The sequence below is a fragment of the Micromys minutus genome (assembly GCF_963924665.1).
Source record: "Micromys minutus genome assembly, chromosome: 8".
Classification (NCBI taxonomy): Eukaryota; Metazoa; Chordata; class Mammalia; order Rodentia; family Muridae; genus Micromys; species Micromys minutus.
The window spans coordinates 50,441,937-50,463,535 of NC_137977.1; the positions used below are offsets into that span (position 1 = coordinate 50,441,937).

The 21,599-nt window shown below is 46.1% G+C and overlaps 1 protein-coding gene across 3 annotated transcripts in view; it reads right to left on the reverse strand.

Moving 5' to 3' along the window:
• The window catches only part of ALPK2 (alpha kinase 2), a 119,122-nt gene that overhangs the window by 7,552 nt on the left and 89,971 nt on the right, over window positions 1-21,599 (reverse strand). For 2 of the 3 annotated variants that reach the window (XM_080920371.1, XM_080920372.1), the window contains 6 exons: window positions 17,357-17,484; window positions 17,225-17,260; window positions 13,169-13,443; window positions 11,629-11,717; window positions 9,037-9,254; window positions 5,228-5,276 (listed from right to left, as the gene is read on the reverse strand). In XM_080920371.1, coding sequence (XP_080776497.1) covers window positions 5,228-5,276; window positions 9,037-9,254; window positions 11,629-11,717; window positions 13,169-13,443; window positions 17,225-17,260; window positions 17,357-17,484 — 795 coding nt within the window. Of the gene's footprint in view, window positions 1-5,227; window positions 5,277-9,036; window positions 9,255-11,628; window positions 11,718-13,168; window positions 13,444-17,224; window positions 17,261-17,356; window positions 17,485-21,599 lie in introns of those variants that run through there. The other variant, XM_080920373.1, reaches the window with a different exon arrangement.

Here is a 21,599-nt window from a genome sequence, read left to right on the forward strand (position 1 = left end):
CCTACTCTAGTTACTTCAACAGAGCTTGTTTTTAAAATAAGATTTCTAGGCAGGGGCCAGAAGACCACCATGTTATTTCTACCTGGCGTGGAGATGTGTTCTGTCTGGCTCTGCTGGGCCTTGGAGATCCAAGCACACACGTAGCTCACTACTGTAATGTCAGTCTCGCCCAAACAGTAAGAAGGTCCCCGCTCCCTCAAAAATCTCCAATCAGCCTCGGTGAAAAGGACTAGTCAGATATATCAGCCAATGGACCAACTATCTCTATGGCACTATGGCTTGGTCAAATAAAACTGGAAGGCAGGCCACCTTCCAAGGTAGGTGACAATGGCAGCAATCTGGAGTAGATATTTAGGGTGTTAAGGTACCAGTGTATTGGGTCTATGAATTCTCAGAAGCCTGGTGTTGGCGAGCCATCTCAAATATTTGATGTTGTACAATGGCATCGGTCTTTCTGTGGGGCGCATTCAAAAACTGGGGAAGTTTGATCCAAGTCTCTTTGCTTTCAACCCTGCTGGCAGACCCGTGAATTGCTTTAAGTAGTGCTTCCAGTGTTACATACAAACCTTTCTGGGGTGCGGTACCGATGAGGAGATTCTATTCCTTCACATGTTCTAGTCACTGTTGCTGGTTCCTCTCCGTGGGCACTCATGTGTGACACTGGACTGGGTTAAGCATCCAGGTAGCCCTTGTCCCTTCTGCCAGTGGGCACACAAGGACTTCTTAGGGAACTGCTCTTGATTCCGAGGGCAGAGCCTTGTCTCTTGTAGCTGAGCCCACCCGCAGGCAGCAGACCTGTGCCAGCCAGTGAAACCCTCAGCTACAGCTGCCCTGCCCACTGCACTTTTGGCCCTCTTCAGGGAACAAGTCTGAGGCTCTTACATGTGGTTTCCATGTCAGGAATGCCAGACAATCCCTGTTCTTCCTTCCAAAGGACTGTCATGTTTGGCAGCCAGGGTGTCCTTGGAGGTTACTCATAACCATCTTAATGTGGCACAACAGTTACTGGAAGGTATGCTCAGAGTGCTTCTTTGTTTTACTTCCATCTAGCCATGTGACTGGGTCCTCTTTTTTTTTTTTTTTTTTTTTTTTTTTTTTTTTTTTTTTAAGCAGAGAGAGAGAGAGAGAGAGAGAGAGAGAGAGAGAGAGAGCACAAGGCATTGTCTCTGCTGCCCTCTAGTGGCTAAGTCAAACCTTCATTATTGCCTAGCGAGACGCTTGCAGAGCCCATGGTAATAAGTATAGATCTGTTCTGCCTGCATGTCTTGGTTACGTTTCCAAATCTCCATTTACAAGACTGAATATCTTTCCTTGTTTCTCTCTTGGAGAATCCTAGGTGGCTGAGGAGCTCAACTCAGAGATGTGATCCAAGAGCCAGTTCAGATCTGCAGTTTAGCTGGAGGGCAGATGAGACTCCAGACAAGGATAGCTCAGGAGTGTGACACAGGACCGTCTGAAGGACCATGCCAAATAAAGTTCAAATAAACAAATTGTAACAGCTCCTCATTTTATAAGATTATAAGTATACCATTTATTCACCAAATAGCATCTCAATTTTTCATTTGAATATTTCTAACTTAATTGGAGAGCAAGACAGGTTGCACACTATATGTATGTATGTATGTATGTATGTATGTACGTAGAGAGAGTGCAGGTTGAGACATAGGGAACATGTATTTCATTCATTTGTGTATATTATATACATACACACCTGCATGTGTGTGAGTGTAGCGGACAGAGGACAGCTTCAATGTCATTCTTCATGTATTGGCTACTTTTAGCTTTGTTTGTTTTTGAAACAAGGTCTCTCAAGGGCACGGAACTCACCAAATAGAACAGATCTTCCTGTCTCTGCCCCTTCCCCTGCTACCATGCCTTTAAAAACATGAATTTTAAAACATGAATTCTCTGAATTGAGAGTAAACACTTTACCAAGTTGGCTATTTCCCTTCACCCCCTTCAACCTGGGGATACTTTTAAATGACCCAGAGGTCAGAGGTCCACATTTTATGATGCTGTTCTCCATGGCCAAGAGCTGCCAGGGATCAGCCATAGAACTCACTGGTCTCCCTGTCCATTGTGATAAGTGATGCTTGCTACGAATAAGAGTATGTTTAATGGGTCCTTACTCACCCACCCCCACTCCTGTACTCTGAGGGTCTCTTACTCTCCCCTTTCTCCTGCTCCATGGCACCCAGTGTGAACCGTCCGTCCTGTCTGCAGACCACCTTGGAGCTTGACCCCTTCCCCAGTTTGCTGCCATTATTCACACGCCCTCTGCAGCTTTGGCTTGGAGGGCAACGTTTCTTCAGTCAGATCTTGCTTTCTACCATCTGAGATCTACCCCTGCACATCAAGGGTGCTTAGCCTACTGCCCCCACCCTCCACCCTTCTGCACCCCTCCTTTACTAAGAGAATGCTACTGACCCTCCCCTTCATGCACCTCTCCTTTGGATCATGGTTGGCTCTGCCTCTGCTCCAGAGGGAGGGAGAGCCCAGGAGTCTACGCAGTGTGCGCGGTTGTCACAGTTCACTTTCAGAATAAGAATCTGTAAGAAAGGGCAGGTCCTTCCGTCATCCTCTGAGAGGGTCTACTTTTATCAGATTTTTCAATCAAACTTCTAATACAGGTTTTTTTCTTTTCTTTAAACTTCTAAAGAAAACTTTAAGACCTGGACAGGAAGGTCTGTTGTCTTTTGAAAGCTCTCAAACACTGCAGAATTCCCTTCCCACTTCTACTTGGGTGGGGAAGCAGGCATAAGTAACACTTCTCAGGCAGGTTTTGCTCTTGGCTCCATCTGTCCTCTCTTCTAATGGGTCCTGGGCAGCTGTCCCAGGCTAGAAAAGTAACATTAAAGCTGAGAACAAAACCAAGGGCTTGGATTGCTTTTTTAAATTAGGAGGGGGTTGTGCCGTTTGGAGCTCTCTGGTTCCTGGAAGCTGTTGACATGCTTCTAAAGATGTTGTAAATCACCATACTTTTATATGCTTCTTGGTTTAAGGGCTTCTTGAGAAGCTTTGGTTTTGTTGAAGGTTTTTCTAAGTCAGCAGTTCCCAGCCTGTGGGTTGCGACCTCTTTGGGGGGTTGAACAAGCCTTTCATAGTTGCATATCAGATGTCCCGTATCAGATATTTTCACTGTGATTCATAACAGTAGCAAAATTACAGTTATGAGACAGCAACAAAGTAATGCTGTGGTTGAGATGCAGCACTGGGAAAGTTGAGAACCAGTCTTAAGTTATGCTATGGAATTTTGTGCCTCCTGGCATTTGGCTGAGGTGAGGAGAAAGGGGGGCTCCATGGCAGGGTCTAGAAGTCAAGTGGGGGTGGGTGGGAAGGAAGGGAGATGATCAGAAACCCACAGTAACTCTGGCTGAGACTATGGGAAGCCAAAGCAGGTCTTCTGAAATATAATTTGTCTTGTTCACAGAAGACCCCATTTGGAACACTGCTCTGACAATCAGAGGTCTTCATAAGTAGGGTACCACAGGTTAATGGAAATATTCATTCTGGACAGCTGCTACAGTGATTGGCTTTAAAGGACCTCAGGCGTAAAATAGCACCAGCAGAAGGAAGCTAAGCTCACCCAGATATCCCACTGATCAGACAAATGCCTGTGGCACCAAGCCAAGCTACCATTGGGAGAAACAAAGGTAAGCAGCCTGTCCCAGATTTGGACCAAATCTCCCAAAATCTCCTGCCTCTTCCCCCTCTCCACCCCATAGCATCATAACCCCTCTGACACATTCTATCTGCAACCCCAGTGTCATGCCTAGATGCCCTTAAGCCTCGGGCAATAAGGGCTCTTGTCAGTGCCAACGAGAGACAATTCTGATGTCAGATTTTATCATCGCTGAGCAGGTTTTCAAAGGGAAGACAGCAGGGAAAGATACCCAAACTGCATCTTAAGGTCTAACACGAAGCGGAGAACAGGCTCTCACGGGTTCACGAATCAAACCTACAGCTTCCATTACCTTTCTCATCAGTATAGCAAAATACTCGACAAAAGCAACTTACATAAGGAAAGGATTATTTTGGATCCCAGTTGACAGGCACAGCCCGTCATGGCGGGTGGCCGGGGAAGGTGGCAGAAGGGAAAGCTGTTGGTTACATTGCATCTGCAGGCAGGAAGCAGAGAACCAGAGCTCAGTCTGCATTCTCCCTTTAATGTGCATGGAAGAGCAGCTCCCACATCCAGGGTAGGTTTCCCACCTCCGCACGGGAACTGTGGCTGGATGTGCGTGCATGAACACACACGCGAACATACACACACACACACACTCACTTGCTCACACACACACACACTCACTCGCTCACACACACACACATACACACACACTCACTCGCTCACACACACACACAGAGGAAAGGAGAATGCTTTTTTAAACACTGTCTGAAGAAATCATGATTAGCCACTTTTTCTCCAAAGAGGACCAAGCAAAGCAGAGAACCGGGAGATCGCCTGAGCAGGCAACTGAGCAAACACACGTTCTCACATTCAACCGGAGAAACACAATCAACAACGGCAACGAAAAGTAACGACTCATAAGTATTTGATTTTTCTCTGTGTAGCTCTGGCTGTCCCTGGAACTTACTATGTAGACCAGGCTGGCCTCGAACTCACAGAGTTCTGACTGCCTCTGCCTCCCAAGTGCTGGGATTAAAGGCATGTGCTACCACCAGCAGCCTGAAATAGATATTTGACTAACTCCTGTGATAATCTCTTGTACCTGTGAGCCACCCAAAGGAGGTTTCGGTTTGCTTTGCTTTGGGCTTTTTGTTTGTTTGTTTGTTTGTTTGTTTGTGGGAAAATGACTGCGTATACACACACATCTATATGTAATTATGGTACTCAACTGCAAAAGACAAAAACAACAAGAACTTTCAATAAAGAAGATGCTAAGTGTAGAAACTTGGGGGGGGGGGTAAGCTGAAAGACATCTCAATGGTGCCAGAATATTTTCTCCCCACGACACTCTTGTGAGTAGTTGGTCTGGAAATGTGTTTGCCAGCATTCTTGTTTGCTTCAGAGTTAGGAAGCAAATGTGTTTCTCTCCGAGAACAAAGTCCGTAAATATTTTATGTAAGTAAAGGAAATGAATTGGATTCATCCCCAAATCATTTGCCATTTGCAGCAAAGACAAGAAATCCACTCTGTCCTCATCAGCGGGCAGCCTTTGCCAGAAGCCCAATGTGAAATGACACCAGTTTCATTTTCCCGACTTACCCTTTAGCCAGTGTTGCTATGCCAACATCAGTTAACTTCATTCCCACACCTGCAGAGAGAGCAAAGACAAAAGTTTGAGTGGTTAGGGGAGGCACAGAGAGGATTGGTCAGATACCCACCCAGACCAGGGAGAAGCTTATTGTCTTTCTGGGCCCATGTGGACTTTGCTCCCCCAGAGCCTCAGTCACACCTGTGTGTGTGTAGAAGGGGTTAATGATGGGGGAGGGCAGCCTTGTGAGTCAGACAGCAGTACCCAAGTCAGGCCTCATTCAGACTTAACCTTGCCTGAATTTGAGACTTGGCACTTTCCCTATGAGCCTTCTCCTAAGAAATGCTGTCCCCTGCTCCTCACTGAAAGTGGAAGCCCTTACATAGAAGGAAGTATGGTCGAGGGCTGCCTTGGCCAACAGCAACAATGAGAAAGTTCAAGGCAACGTGTTCAAAGCCAAACCCCACCTACGCAATTTCTCATTTGCACAAGGGATCTCCAGCTTCTAGGGAACATTCACAAGTTTATGGTTAGACATTGCCATTGGCCTGGGAACAGTAACATTCAGACTCCATGGCCTGGCCATTTAAGACTTTTGATACCATGGAACCACGATAGAGTTGGGAAGTACCGAACCCAAAGTTACTGAGCTTTCCACTCTGGCTCAGCCAAAAAGCTGCACACGTCCTCGCTGAAAACCCAGGCGCACTGGACCCTTTGTGCTACTGTCCTCTCAGCAAGGGCAGCTGGAAGGCAGTTTGGGATCCAGAGGTGTAAGGAAAATAGACCAACTACTATCTTCCAGCATGATGAGGAAGATGAGCATCCTACTACAGTAAGGGACCGCCCACTCTCCCTCTGCCCCAGCCTCAGCCATTATCCTTAACCACTCTCAGGCTAGCAGATGGGAAAAGCACCTACTCTCTTGCCCAGAGTGTGGAGGTCCCTGGACCTTTGTAGCATCTTCTTGCTCTATCCATTCTGCTTCTACAGTGGCTCTACTTCAGTGCAGCTCACCTGTGCTGGTCTCTCTAAAGCCAACTCTGGGATAGGATTGAATGGCCACCTGGTCTGGGGCTCTCCATCCCAGAGACCCAGGGAAGAAGGCAAGCTGAAGGCAGAACTGGTCCAGCAGTGTCCACCCAGAGCATGACAAAAATGCTACATTTGTTGCTGTTGGGACTGGTGAGTCACCCAGAAGCAATGAGCCCAGCTTTTGTATTTGCACCTGTGAGCCAAGCATGCTACTTTGATCCCAGTGATTTTAAAAACTGAGTAATCTAATTCATCCAAAGCTATTAACAAGGCGAACATACAAAGGCCAGCTGCACATTCACTATTGTAGGAAGTACAAAAATTTTTTAAAAAGATGTCGAATTGCAAATGGCCCTTTGGACATCTTTTTTTCATGGGAAGTTTGGTTTAAACACCAAAGTTCTACATTCCTGAAAGGCCCAGTTTTTTAAAGTCATGTGGCAACAGGGGCTTTAACTGTGGAGTGTCATCCCTTGCTCATTGTCGACAGCTGCCATTTTGGTTTAGAAAAGTAGAAGGTCAAGGTTAGGGGCAAGCCTGAGGATGTTTGTAGTGTGTATGTGTGTGTGTGTGTGTGTGTGTGTGTACTGGAGCTCCTCTGTGGAAATGGGAGACAGAGATGGAGCATTTCCCAGAGACTGAGCTCATTTGGTTTAAGTTTTGTCAACAAGGGTTTTCAACAGTCGCTGGAGAGTAACACCCTCAGTCTGATGTGTGCCCGTCAAAGTAAGGCGAGACTAATAGTGGCCGATGGGTTGGCTCTGATGGGAGGAAGAGCAGCAGTCTGCTCTCAGAATCAGTTTGTGGGTGGCTCCTTAGAAAGCCTAGTGGTCTCAACAGGTCCCAGGTCTCAGGTTCAAGTTCCAGCCCCACCTATGACCCTACTTGCCTGAAGTCTCACCAAACTCTCCAAGCAAGCAAACGCACTCAGGGGACGGGAACAATTGCTTCTGGTTTGATTTCTCTTACTGTTAACTCCAGTGTGGACAAAGTGGAGGCGTTGCTTCAGAGCGATGGGTGAGCTTATGCCACAGTGACAGCAGCAACGGAGAGGCTTCTCCGAGTGGCAGACGTAAATAAGCACTGTTAGGAAGCGCCGTGCCAACACATGTGAGCACACATCATTTACTGGGAGATGGAAAATTCCACTGCAGTTGTTTACTAGTGCCTGGAAGCAAAACTGACTACAGGAAGCTCCAGGGTGCTGTTTCTCAGCAGACAAATTACATTCAGTGCAGAACCAACTCTGAAGGCAACTAGGGTCGGGGGTGGGGGGGAGAACAATTGTACAGCCAGAATCTGAATAGAACAAATAGCTCTCCGTTCCAAATGGTGTGTGTGTGTGTGTGTGTGTGTGTGTGAATGCATGTGTGAAATCATTCCTGGGAGGGACAGGCATTGCTACCTCTGCAGATCAGCTCATCTGGAAGACATGTTTTCTGACCCAGCTGACTCACAAGGGTCACTCAGAGCCCTGTAGAAGATACTTACCCATCAGAACCTTTTAACATCAGGGGATACTTGAGAACACTGGAAAGTAAATCTACTACAAGTTTTAGTTTCCTGTCATCTTGGGAAGGAAGTGTGACATCCAGAGTCTGAAATGTAGGTTGGAGTCTTGGACCCATCATCAATCATTAGATGATTGATTGGCCATCACTAAGCGCTGTTGCTGCCCTCAGCTCCTTCATCGGTAACATGGCAGCCATCATATAGTCTATACAGACTAAATAAAAATCACAGAAAAGCGAATACATGCAAAAGGTGGAGAGATCTAGTCCCTCCTGTGGTCTAGCCAACCTGCTGGGTCAGTGTTCACCTTCTCACTTTGATGATGTACAGCAGGTCCATGAAATGTAGTTATTAAACAAAGCTCCATAAAGGCTACATTCTGTCTGTCTCTGTGTGTCTTTGTTTCTCTCTGTGTCTCTGTGGTCTCTCTATCTATTGAGCACCCAGCCTCAAACACTGAGAAACACCAGGTTCCCAGCTCTTAGGTGTGAGACAACTGGTGTGCAATTTTAACACAGGCTGATTTAATGAATTCTAATATATACATGTATATGCATGTATATAATTTAATAAATTCTAATATATGTCTTGAGTACATTAAGCTCGTTTGAGATAGAAGCCAAAAATCCGAAAGAAAGAAAAAAGACTGAGGAAGCTCAGTCAGTAGCACACGGATAGACACCCAGTCACTCCCACATGCAAGTGTCCTCTGCTGGAAGCCTACACTGAGCACGTTTCCCAGAATGACTTGCCCATGGGCTGAGGGGGCAGATGTGACTATCCACAGCTCCCATTCGTACCAGGCAAGTGCTGCTCACAGCGGGGCATTGACTCCCCTGTACTTGCTTCTTGCCACACTGGCAACACATAAAGTTTTAAGCGATTTGATACCTGCAAGCAGAGCCAGGCAGAGAAGGCAATGGTGAGTTACTTCAGCTTCCCTGTACAAATTTCCCTGTTCCCTTTTATTTTCAAATAACAATACTGCTGGGAAAAAATGCCGTTCGATGACTATGAGGCACCGTCTCAAACAAGGGTGCTAAACTCTAGTTGTGGCCTCCGAGATTCCATCTCTGGCACTGTTATTTTCTATTAGTCATTCTTCCCAAGCATCATTTGCAATGGGACATGAGTAACATCATGGGGAGAAGGTGCTTGTTGGTACCCAGCAGACCTCTCCTTCTCTTCACTTTCATTTCCTTCCTCAGGAAGGAAACCTTAGGAACATCCCAAGCCACAGCCCCTGCAGAGCTGGGCCGTCCGTCCTGCTCACCCTGCATGTCCGTGACCAGGAGACAGCCGCTCGTTTTCTGGTATACCCAATGTTGGAAGGTGCAACACTTCTGACCGGCCTCCGAATCTCGCCTGAGGAAGTTGATCTCCTTCCCATCTCGGATGGAATACTTCACGAACTCCCCAATCAGCTCCTCTTCCACTGTGGCGTAAGGGATGTTGTTCTCGGGCCGACGGATAAGGAAGATAGGAATGATCCTGTCAGGGAGGAGGACATGATCACGCACCAGGAGTTCAGATGGGAACCACAGTGTCCCATCACCTGGCGCAGCAGGGCATGTGGTCAGTCCAGAGTCCACTCTGTATTTTATTTAATGTTTTGCAGTACCCTTGGTTATTATGTGATGAACCAAAAGACTCATTGCTGCTTTTGTTTCGAGAATTGGTTTGAAACTCACCCTCCTCATTACTTTTAATATCTTTTTGTTTTGTTTTGTTTTGTTTGAGACACTGTCTTACTATCAGCCTTGTCTGGTCTGAAACCTGTTTTGTAGAATATGCTGGGCTGGATGGAACTCAGAGAAACTAGCCTGTTTCTGTCTCCCAAGTCCTGGGATTAAAAGTGTGAAAGACCATGTTTAGCTGTGACTTTTTAAAGTTATTTTATGTGTATAGGTGTTTTGCCGATGTGTGTGTGCACCACAGAGGCCAGAAGGGAGTGTCAGATTCACTGGAACTGGAGTTATAGGTTGTGAGCTACAATGTGGGTGCTGGGAATGGAACCTAGGTCCTCTGGAAGAGCAGTCAATGCTCTTAACTGCCAAGCATATCTCTTCAGCCCCCATTTAAATGTTAAAAATAGTATCACTATGTAACCAGACTGGCCTCAAACTCACTGGATAGCTCAGAGCAGTCTAGAATTCTAGGTCTACTTAACTCAGAGTTCAGAGAATATAAGCTGAGAATACAGGCTGGAGTCAAAACACCAGGCTCTTTCATTTTATATCAGAAATCCAATGGATCAGTAACTATGACTCATCCATCCATCCATCCATCCATCCACCTACCTATTTATTCATCCATTCATCATCCATCCACCCTTTCCACACATATATACATACATATAATCACCCACCCATCCACCCATTCACCCATTCATTCATCCATCCATTCACCCATCCACCCATCCATCCATCCATCCATCCATCCACCCATCCATTCATCATCCATCCATCCATCCACCCATCCATTCATCATCCATCCATCCATCCACCCACCCACCCATCCATCCACCCATCCATCCATCCATCCATCCATCCATCCACCCATCCATTCATCATCCATCCATCCATCCATCCACCCACCCACCCATCCATCCACCCATCCATCCATCCATCCATCCATCATCCATCCATCCATCCATCCATCTACCTATCCACCCATCCATCCATTCACACATCCATCCATCCATCCATCCATCCATCCATCCACCCACCCACCCACCCACCCACCCACCCATCCATCCATCCATCCATCCATCCATCTATCATCCATCCATCCATCATCCATCCGTCCATCATCCATCATCCATCCATCCATCACATCCACACAGCGCCTTTGGGGGCCAGAAGAGGGTGTCAGGTTCTCTGGAACTGGAATTATGGAAATTGTGATTCATCACATGGATGCTGGCAATTTAATCTTGGTGTCTGGAAGAGCAGCAAGTGGTCTTAACCCCTGAGCCATCTCTCCAGCAGCACAATTTTTTAAAAATTAAAGATTATTTATGGGCTGGAGAGATGGCTGGGGGGTTAAGAGAACTGACTGCTCTTTCAGAGGTCCTGAGTTCAATTCCCAGCACTTACATGGTGGTTCACAATCAACTGTGATGGGGATTTGATGCCCTCTTCTGGTGTGTTTGAAGAAACCTATAGTATACTTATATAAAATAACTAAATAAATAAATAAATAAATATTTAAAAGGATTATTTATCAAGAGACAGGAGAAATGGCTCAGTGACTAAGAGCAATTACTGTTCTTTCAAGGAGCTCTGATTTTGTCCCCAATACCAACATCTGTGGCTCACAAACACCTATAACTCCAGGTCTAAGAGATAGATGTCCTTCTCTGAAGTTTACATCTGCCTTCACATGCACACATTCTCACACAGAGATGCATACATGTATACATAGTTACATTTTAAATTTTAATGTGTTTTTATTTGTACAGGTATTTTGCCTCCATGTGTACCTGAATGCCTCATACATTCTGTGCCCACAGAGGCCATTGGAGTGAGAGACCAAAGAGGCTGAAATATCAGACAATTGTGAGCCATCACATGAGTGGAATTGAGCCCAGGTCCTCTCAAATAGCTGCCAGTGTTCTTAGCCACTAAGCCATCTTTCCATCCCCACATAATTTTTTTAAATTTAAAAATATAATATTTACCAGGCATTCATTTACAGCTCTGGAGATCAAAAAAGAACAGGACAGTGGCCCTGTGATCCCTCACGGAGTTTAAGTCAGAGAGATGAAGTCAAACACTTAACCCTTCTCACCCCGCACCCTTTAGGCCTCCTACATCCTTAGCAAATCAGAGGTAACAATGCACGGGAGCCTCCACAAACTTACTCTGGCACCTCTCCGAAGCCTTCCAGAGGCCGTGCTTCAGCGGCATAGATCTTGGCGTAGTATCTGGCAGTATTCTGAACATAGCATTCCTGTATTGCCCAAAAACATGGTAAATCCAAATGACTGAAAGAATTCAGAATATTGATTAGCAGAACGACTCATATTTCCAAGATTGCTCAGATAAATAGATTCCTAGACCCATCATGGCTGGTTGGCATCACAGAAGCATCTTTTTTGTTTCAGTGCTGGGGACCCTTACCAGGACTTTGTAAGGCAGGTTAGGTGAATGTCTGCCACTCAACTACACCCCCAGAAACAAAACTTACAATGTGGAATTGGCCAGTGATAAAGGTGCTCTAAGGCACGAGTTACACAAGTCCATGTTAGGCAAATGGCCTCTCAAGCAAAGTATCTGGGAACTATAATATTTCTTGAACCAGCATGGAGGAAGGCTGTCTCTGATCTAAAGAGACAGGTCCTTTGGCATGACAATGGTTGGTAAGGGTGGGACTGGTATTTCCCAAGGCTCTCTGCAATTCCTTTTCAGAGGTATAATTCCAATAGTAAATAGTGGACATTTGGTAGGATTCCACCTGAGGAAAAGCCAAATGGATTGTGCTTTCTACCCTGTAAGTCCTGTTGACCAGGATCAGAATGCTTCTGGAACCTTCCATGACTGGCTCATGCTTAAGAGGAAAGAAGGTAAGGGGAGGGCAGGGAGAAAGAAGGGAAAGAAGAGAAGAAGTTGGCTTTCGGGGAGAAAGCAACACAAGTGGAAAGCTCCATCTCACTTGGAGCACAGGAGCTGCCCTTAGCAGCACACAGTGCCGTGGGACATTCCCACACCTGACCTGGGTGGTCAGTGCATGTTACATGAGAGCCTCACCAAGCTCTGTGTACTAATTCCATGGGTAATAGTTTAAAGCGGCACACTGGGAAAGTTCTAGACCTAACTCTAGCAGCTTGGCTACCACCACAGGGTTAAGGGAGAAGGTGCTGCCTTTTGATCCATGAATACCTCCCCTTCTTTTCTCTTTTCTCCTGTCCCACGGTTCAGTTTTAGAGAGAGAGAATCTAGCTAGACACTTCACTCAATCCTCCCTTAGAGTTTATAGGCAGGCTTTGAGCAAATCCAAGAAAGCAGGAAACAAGACAACGCCTGGCCTTTCTGAAAGTCCATTCTCTCTTCCTCATCTCTCTAACATTCTAATACTGGCTCTCTCTGTCCTCAGGGATCCCAGCTTCTACTGCCACTTAAAACCCCTCCCTTTATGTCATCCCCTGTCCAAGTGGACCAACATGATCACAGCCCAGTGAACACCAGGTAAAAGGGGGAAAGGTGTCCTCCTTGGGCTAAGCCCCAACTTCTTGTGAAAACTGAGAAGTGAGGACCTGCAATCATTTAGCTTTAAACCATACTCCAAAAAAAAAAAAAAAAAAAAAAAATCAAACTCCGACTCTCAACTCTAAGTCCCATTTTTCTCTCATGCCCTGTGTCATTCTCCCACCCACAGTGACACCCTTGGGCTCACTGACCCACCTGGGCAGCGAGTTTGTAGTTCCTCTGCACAAGTTCATCATTGTTTCTGGTCCCGTGGGCGACGGCATTGTGCACCTTGAGTACGCATGCGTGGCCAGGCTGGAAGACCGGCATGAGGCCCTGCATCACCGTGCTACGGAAAGCTTTGCGGTGCACCCCTTCGCCAAAGTGAAGCTCCTCCGTGGAGATCTGGCCACGTAGGTGGTCCCCGAAGTAGCTGTCATTGAAAACATCTTCTTTGAAGATGAGTTGGCTGAATTCAATCTCTTCACATCCTAAAACATAGTACAGCTTTCAGGGGACAGAGTCATTTCCGGTACTGGTCTTTGACTAGCTACCCTCCCTTTATAAGGAAAAAGACAGAGGAGACCTGTAGAACCCGGAAAGACAGACCATCCTTAGCGCCCAACAGAGACACAGCTAGCAGGAGGTGGGAGTAAGGGAGAGTGAGGGAGAAAAAGGTCATTGAAGGAGAACATGAGCAGAAACAGGCTGTGGGCCGTGGACAAAGAGAGACTAGTTGGAGCAAAGCTGCAGAGGCCAAGGAAGACTTTTGCGTAGCAGGAAAACGGAAGCAGAGACAAGCACAGTAGCCAAAAGCAATTCTAAAAGATGGATAAAGCAGAAGAGGGAGGAGCGCCATTGAGAAGATCCAACAGCGATTACTCCATTGTCTCTCCTTAGGGCTTTTGGGCATTTTCCCCCTAGCTGTTTCATTTCTAAGTGCATGTGTGTGGTTGTACCCACATGCTCTCTCTCTCTCTCTCTCTCTCTCTCTCTCTCTCTCTCTCTCTCTCTCTCTCTCACATACCTTATGGGTTTATATACAAGAAGAAGAGTAAAACCCCTCATCTTGGGTTATACTGCCTCCACTAAGAAAGGATCACACACACACACACACACACACACACACACACTAGATAGGTAAGAGCAGAGGTGGCTTCAACAATAATGCCTTGAATGCCTGCTTTCCAGTTGGTGCTGCTGTTTGGGAAGAACTGAGAGGTTTGAACACCTGAGGTACGTCATGGAGGTGGGCTCTGAGTGTTTTCTGCCTGCTGTTTGTAAGATGTGAGCTCTCAGCACTGCTCCAGATGTCTGTGGTTGTGAAGCCCTAGCTAAACATTTTATATATATATATAAAATTTGCTTTGGTCATGCTGTTTTATCACAGCAGCAGAAAGTAACAGATAGGACAAGAGAATTTTCATTGAGGGGGAATGTTTACAAAGTACAATCATTTTGGAGTTTTCATAGGTTGATTTCTAACCTCTGTCGGAGCTGACACATGATGCCGATGGAGACAATAAGAAATTGTCTTACACTAGAAATGGTCAAACCAGGCATATTCATTAAGTGAACAAACTAGGTGGCTTTCAATAAAGCGGGGCTATTTTCATGTTTAGACAGGGTTCTGCTGAGTAGCTTTGGTTGGCCTGAAACTTCTTAGGTTGACCAGATGGCCTTGTGTGTACAGGATCTGCCAACCTCCTGAGTGCTGTGATTAAAGATGCCCACTCCTACACCCCAGCTGTAAATGCTGAAATATTTCTGGGTATTTACAAGAAGATAGAAACCATGGGTGTGAAAACATCCCATTTCATGATTTTACACAGAAATATTTTTCTTCGTGGAATATTTCAAATCACAGCTTTAAAAGCAACTCATGGGACTAGAGGGACAACTCTTTGGTGAACTGCAGAAGCGTGACTTAAATTTTGATTCCCAGCAACCATGCTTTAAAAAATCTGGGCACAGTGGTGTGTGCCTTCAGTTCTAGCCCTAGGAGGAAGTAAGGTGGTAGAGAAAAGAGGATTCCTGTGACTTGCCTGACAGTCTAGCAGAAATGGCAAAGGTTCTGTGAGAAGCCCTCTCCCATAATACTAAAGTAGAGAACAGTAGATTATCTATTGCCAGCCTCTGGCCTACATTTGCAGAAGCACCTCCTCACACATACATATGAATACATACACACAGATACACACACACACACACACACACACACACACATACACACACACAATCAGCCTATGACTCAATTTAGGCATTAAGACTGTGAAGAGACAGGGTTATATCTAGAAGATTATAGTCTGAAAGCAAAAATCAGCAGGCAGGGGAAATCCTCAAACTGAAGAACTGGGTGAATGGCCAAAAGCTGCAGAAGGAAGAGGGGAGGCAGACAGATACTCCAGAAGTCCAGCGGCCAGAGGAGAATGTGCTGCCTCATTAACAAAAAGGACTGTGGAGCTGAACACAATTAAGATACCACAGGCTGGTAAACAGCAGGCCTTGCACCCTGTCTTCAGCACTGTGCATAAATCAGCAAAGCAATACGAAGAAAAATCAACAAATGATCTAAAGGTTAAAGTTGCCTAAATAGCCTGTTCTATGCAGTTTGATTAACAATCCTGAATATAAAGTCTAATGTGAATGTCACTTCAATGAGCATATAGCCAGGAGAGGGAAAATTAAAGGTCTGAGGAGCAATCACAGTCTCTGAAATGCTCCGGAGGGGAAGAGTGACTGTTGTAATTGCTTCCCCCTCTGTGACCAAAATGAGTCCTCCACAGTGATACCTTAGCAGACGAATTCTTTCAGTCAGATCTTGCCCTAAGTGGGAGCTGGCAAGAGAAATTCCTTCTACACAGTTCTCCCCGTGGAAGAATGACTTGGGTGGCAGAGACATGGGGACTTTGGGGACCCTCAGGAGAAGGGACAGGAAAATGGCACTCAGGCCACAGGCTGGGAAGAAGCTGCAGTTTTCTCCAAACCTGAAAAGGGCCAACAGTGTTCTGACTCATGCTCCCCACTGCCTCAAGTACCCGAGGGGCAGTTCCTGCCTGGGAACAGACTCATTGCAGTTGGCTGACTGTGAGGCTGAGAGACTAGGGAGTAGCCCTTACCTGGTTCTTTGCTACAGAGAAACTGTGGCCGCCAACAGCCCGAGCTGCTGTGAGGTGAAGAAAAGCTGTCCATGAATATATTAATGAATTTTTATGACATCATGCCTGTAAGGATTGCCCACCAGGCAAAGGTGCTTGCCCTTAAGCCTGAAAATCCTCAGATTCCTGAGACCCAGGTGGTAGAATTCCCAGAAGCTATTATCTGGTTCACACACACACACACACACACACACACACACACACACACACACACACTAGGGTCACAGATGAGGCCATCACACCCAGAACAGTCTCAGCCTCTTGTTTCCTATGTACTAGACTTTAGAGTCTCTTGAGTCTCTCTGTTGTCTTGATTCCCAGAAGCCCCAGCTATTTTGCTTGCTTTAAATTCCACACAGCACACCTTCCAGATACTCATCCAATATAACCATCGATGCGCAGCTCTCCTGAAATTGGCCAAGGGTGCCATGCTGCAGACGGGAGGTGCCTGAGCACGTGGGGATGCAGAGCTGGCTGCAGGGGTGTGTGGAACTGCCTTGCTGCCGTGGGACGTTCTTCCCAGTGGCACACGTTAAAAAGCGACTGTATGAGGCAACTTAGATCACTCTCCTAGAACAATGGGCAGGGGCCGGTGGGGGCAGGTAGACAGGTCATTTTCTACAGAAGGCATAGCAAGCTCAGACTGTGCCAGGCTGTGGAAGCTCAATGCTTGGCCTCGCTGTCCCATGAATGGCTAAGCGTGGCTGCCGTTATACCATAGAACACCACAGGTACCAAAAGGGAGCACACACCAGTCAAACGAGGTCCTGTTCTGCTCAGCTAGTCAAACTGAAGAAGGAAATCAGAGATTTAACACAAGTGCCAATGTCTAGAAAGCCCCATGTAAGCAATGTTCATGTCTAAAGAAAGTCAAGTCCGAATTCCTCTGCAGTTTCCCAACACTGCACTGGTGCGGTTTAATCTTCTCCACAAGTGATACACGGCTAGGTATTTGCAATCTACGGAAATTCTACATGGGACAATGGCCCTTCCAGCCCCATAGAAACAGATCCTGAGATAGCAGGCACTTCCGAAGCCCTTTTTGGGTGATCCTCTACTTGGTTGGAAGAGTGTGGGGAGCCCAGTTCCTGACAGGCCGACTCATGTCACTTACCTCTGTATTCTGTGTGACTTGAAAGCTGTTTGAGAACTGGAAGGAAGCAAAGAGAATGGGGTCAGGACAGGTGTCCCTTTGGGCTGGCAGGGACCCAGGGCTTTGACGAGCAGCCGAGAAGCCGAGGTTTACCTTCAGCTGTGAGGTTAAACTCAGCAGTGACTTTTCCAAAACTGTTCTTGATGCAGCAGTAATAGAGGCCCTGGTCCTTCTGACCAGCTTGGACGATGGCCAAGGAAACACTGGAGTTGTCCCCTGCGCTGGAATAGGGGACATTAACATTCACATGCTTTGTCATTCGGAAGTTCTAATGCTCTCAAGAAGGAAGGAGTTAATGTCTTCCTGCCTTGTTCTCTCAGCCAATGGGCTGGTGTAGAGACTAGAATCCCCCGGTCAGCTAATGAAACAGTGGATTCACACATAGAGAGGATTACCGCACTGTGGTTTTGTATTCTTACACTGACACACAACATGACTATGCAGAGACGTTCTGAAGGGATCACTGACATCAGGAAAGCCAGGAGCCTTTGGGAGCATCTGGAAGCTGCTCTTAGCATAACTCAGAATGCATCTTAATTACATTGAGGATGCAGGTATCCTGTGCATGAGGGAAATCAACAGCTCTAAAACAACATCTAAACGTAGATACAGTCAGAAGCAAAAGCAAGAGGCACTGAGCTTCACAGAAGGATTCAGAACTGAGGGCTCCTGCTTGGTAGGTGATTTTGTTTTGAGATGGGCTTCTTACTAAGTTGATCTCAAATCCCAGGCCCCAAGCAATCCTCTTTGCCTCAGAGTCCCTACCAATATGTTCAAAGCCCTTTAAATAACGTGCACCTTAGTGAATTTGTCTGTCCCTCCATCCCCCTGCCCAATATCAATAAGTACTGTGAACACAGTAACTGATGGTACTGTAGTAAAGATGATGATGATGACGACAACCAAAGCAATGGCTAACATGCCGTGCTTGCTACATATCAGGCACACACTAACTCATTGTCCTCAGAACAACTTAAGAGACCATCTATAATTACTGTACCCAGTTCATAGATGGGGGAGCTGAGACACTGAGAAATCTAAGCTGGAACTTAGGCTGACTCCCCAAGTAGCTTCTGATTCCTGCCCTTAAGTTGGAGATAGTTACGTCAATGTCCAGAGCTGCAGTCTTTATTCGAAATTTGATAAGAACGTACGTTGCTGCGGAACTACACAGAAGTCCTGTAGTTGTCACGCCCTCGTATAAGATACACTTCCATTTGCGTTGTCTCAGTTTGACAGCAAGCATCCACAATGACACGGGCTTTGTTGTTAGCTGCTCCCCCTCCCCCTACAGACTTCAGATCTTTGATTGGTTCTGCCTCCTGAGGAACAGACCAATGGTTCATAACACGGTCCACTAAGTCATATCAGTTTCTCCACTGTTTGAGACTCTAATCGTACCCTGATGAGAGGTTAGTTAACTCTACACAGGAGAAAGTCCACATTAAGGGGAGTGTTTCCTGGCAGAGTAAATGCCGAGTGAGTCCCAGAGAGTAGTGGGGTGTCCTTCTCTAGGGATACATAAACCAACAGAGCAAGAGTCGTGCAAAGGGGTAAAGATCCCCTAAAAGGCTGGAGCCGAACTCAGGAAAGTTGCCCTGTGAGCATCTTCCCTGAAGTTCGGTAATGCTCTGATTCTCAGTCAAGGTTCAGGAAGACCCCATCTGGCTTGCTGCCCTCTCCTAATTTCCCCAGTTCCTTCAAAGAAAAAAACAAGGCTGAGAAGTCAGGAGGGCCTGGAGTCCAGTGCTGCAGAGGGTCTTGGATACAGTTCCTGGCTGTACCCCTAGCTTCCAGAAAGAGCAGAGCTGCTTATTGACTGCAGTGTGAGGGGCGTCAGACAGTGGGTACGTGAGTCTCTAACGAAAGCTCTCGCCTTGAGAGTGGCCATAAACCGGGAAGATGGGGTTCAGTAACGTCAGTGGGCTTTCTCTATAAAAGAAAAACCACATCTTTATGTCCCCAAGAGTGTTCTCTGTGTTCAGTCCTGAGAATTCAGGGATGGGGAAGAAAAGTGGTCATTAAGCCAGAAGGTGCAACAATGCTACTGTGGAAAGTCAAAGAGGACCATGCATCTTTTGAGCTAGAAGTGGAAAGCTGAGTTCCTATCCTATTACTCTGTAAGTTAGGAATCGCTCTATCTTCAGGACAGCATGGCTAAGTGTGGACAAGGCTGAACACGGGCGAGATGCTTAGATACGATACTGCATTACCCAATCCCCGTGCCAAGGAACCAGGGCAGCAGGCAGCATCCACTCAGCACCCAAGGTGGGTTGAACAGACCTTGGTTTTTCTTCCCCATGCTCATTCAATGGGGATGTACCTGCAGCAGAATTCAGCCCTTTCTTGTCTAGAGCTTAGCAATAAGACCTTGCCCAACCATCAGCTGAACCACTCCATGTGCACAACGCTTCTTTCAAAAACCCAGACCACTCCAAAATGCCTGTTTTTCCAGAGAGAAAAGTAGGTTCCTACTAGCTTAAAAAAAAAAATGAATGGCCACAAAAGTCTTAAAGGCTGCCAACTTGAAAGCTCCCAGAGCCAAGACATAACAACACACACACACACACACACACACTGCTTTATTTTTTTTTTTTTTTTTTTTTTTTTTTTTTTTTTTTTAGGTAGACTCTCTGGAGAAAGTCTACAAGTCTTGTTCTGGGCACAAGAAAGCATTTGGACTCCCAGCTTCCAAACTGTAGCTTGTTAAGGAAATTAGCTAAAACTCGGACAGAGGTGATGGCGTGTCCCTGGTAGAGTCACTTCTTAACAGACTCACCAAAAGGTCACCATGCATATAAGGAATCACCCCAGTGCTTGCCTTTGCTGTTCATTATTTAAGATAGAACAGGTCCAGCTCTATGCAGGCATGAATGCCTGTACTGCTGACTAGGAGGGAGGGTGAAAGTTTGGGTGACTCATAAAGACAAACAATATGATGATCCCATCCAGACAGTTTTGAGTCGTATATTGACTGTGCAGAAGAAAAGACAACACCCGAGTTTAGTGCCTGCCAGACATAAGCTGATTTTATAAGTGTTTGAAAATATACATTGTATATATCCCTTTGCCTAGTGGCTGTTCATATTCTCACTCTTCAAATGCCATTTGGACAGTTTTGCCATCTAACTGATTTCCTTCTGGGCTGGTGGGTTTAAGACCTTTGCTCCATGTACCTAATCACCCTCGAGAGAGTCCAGCTCTTTGAAATCTATACCTTGGCAAATGCTATAGTTTGGATGTTGACTATCTTCCCCACCCACAAAGTACATATGCTACAGATTTGTCCCCAGGCTGATGCTAGTGGATCCTTCAGGAGGTTACACTTAGAAGTTGGCCTTTAAGTTATTGATGGCATGTCCTCAAGGTGGGTTGTGACACCTGGACTTCTACTCCATGGCTATGAGGTCAGCATCTCCCTCTAATACAGACCACTCTCCTTGGCTTCTGGAACCCCCACCACAGCTCTGCCAAGTCATAGATGGAATCTCTAAGATGATGAGAAAATAGGCCCCCTGTGTGTTTGGCATCTCAGGTAATTTCACTAGAATGATAGAAACAAGGCACTGAGTTACTTCAGCTAAGGACACAAACAATAAAGTACTTTAAGTAAGACTGACAGGAATAAATGAGCATTTGAAACGCCATCTGAAATCATGCAAATGAGTTGCCGAAGGACAAAGGATTTGTGACTTAGGAACTTTCTCAAGTAGCAATAACAAGAAAGCAAACTGGTCCAACCAAGCCATTTCAAAAAAGGAATGAAGCAAACCTTACAGAGAATTTAGAGGCCTGGAGAGCTTACTGGTGACATGTGCTCCCTGGAGGGAAGTTGGGTTTGGGGACATACTCCTCAGATGCAGAAAGGCCTGGAAAGTACAATCGCTAACCTCAGCTTGGAACAAGGAGAGTTAACCAAAACTTGCTGGAAGTGCTGGTTAATCGTTCTTCAATGACAGTTTCAGAAAATAATGAAAAGCAATGAGTGCTTTTAAAATAAGGCTCTAGGGAGATGCCTCAACTTAAAATCAGAGCACTTCTTCACTTTTATACTTGTTTTTAAGCCACACATAAGACAGGCAGGGTAATGGGAACGCATCCAGCCAAGTGGGTAGTGCTCAGTTGCCTTTGGATTTTCTGGAGTGATGCTGCTAGACCAGAGACCGCAGCTCAAGTCTTCATGGGAGCACTTGAGAAATAATGTCCAGACATTCGTTTCAAGCAGGAGTATTTGACTGAATATAGGTACTCCCATTTCCCACTTTTCCAGCCTATTTCCTTTAAGATTACAAAGATGGGAATATCCCCCCAAGAACTTGGAGAGCTCGCCAAAGAA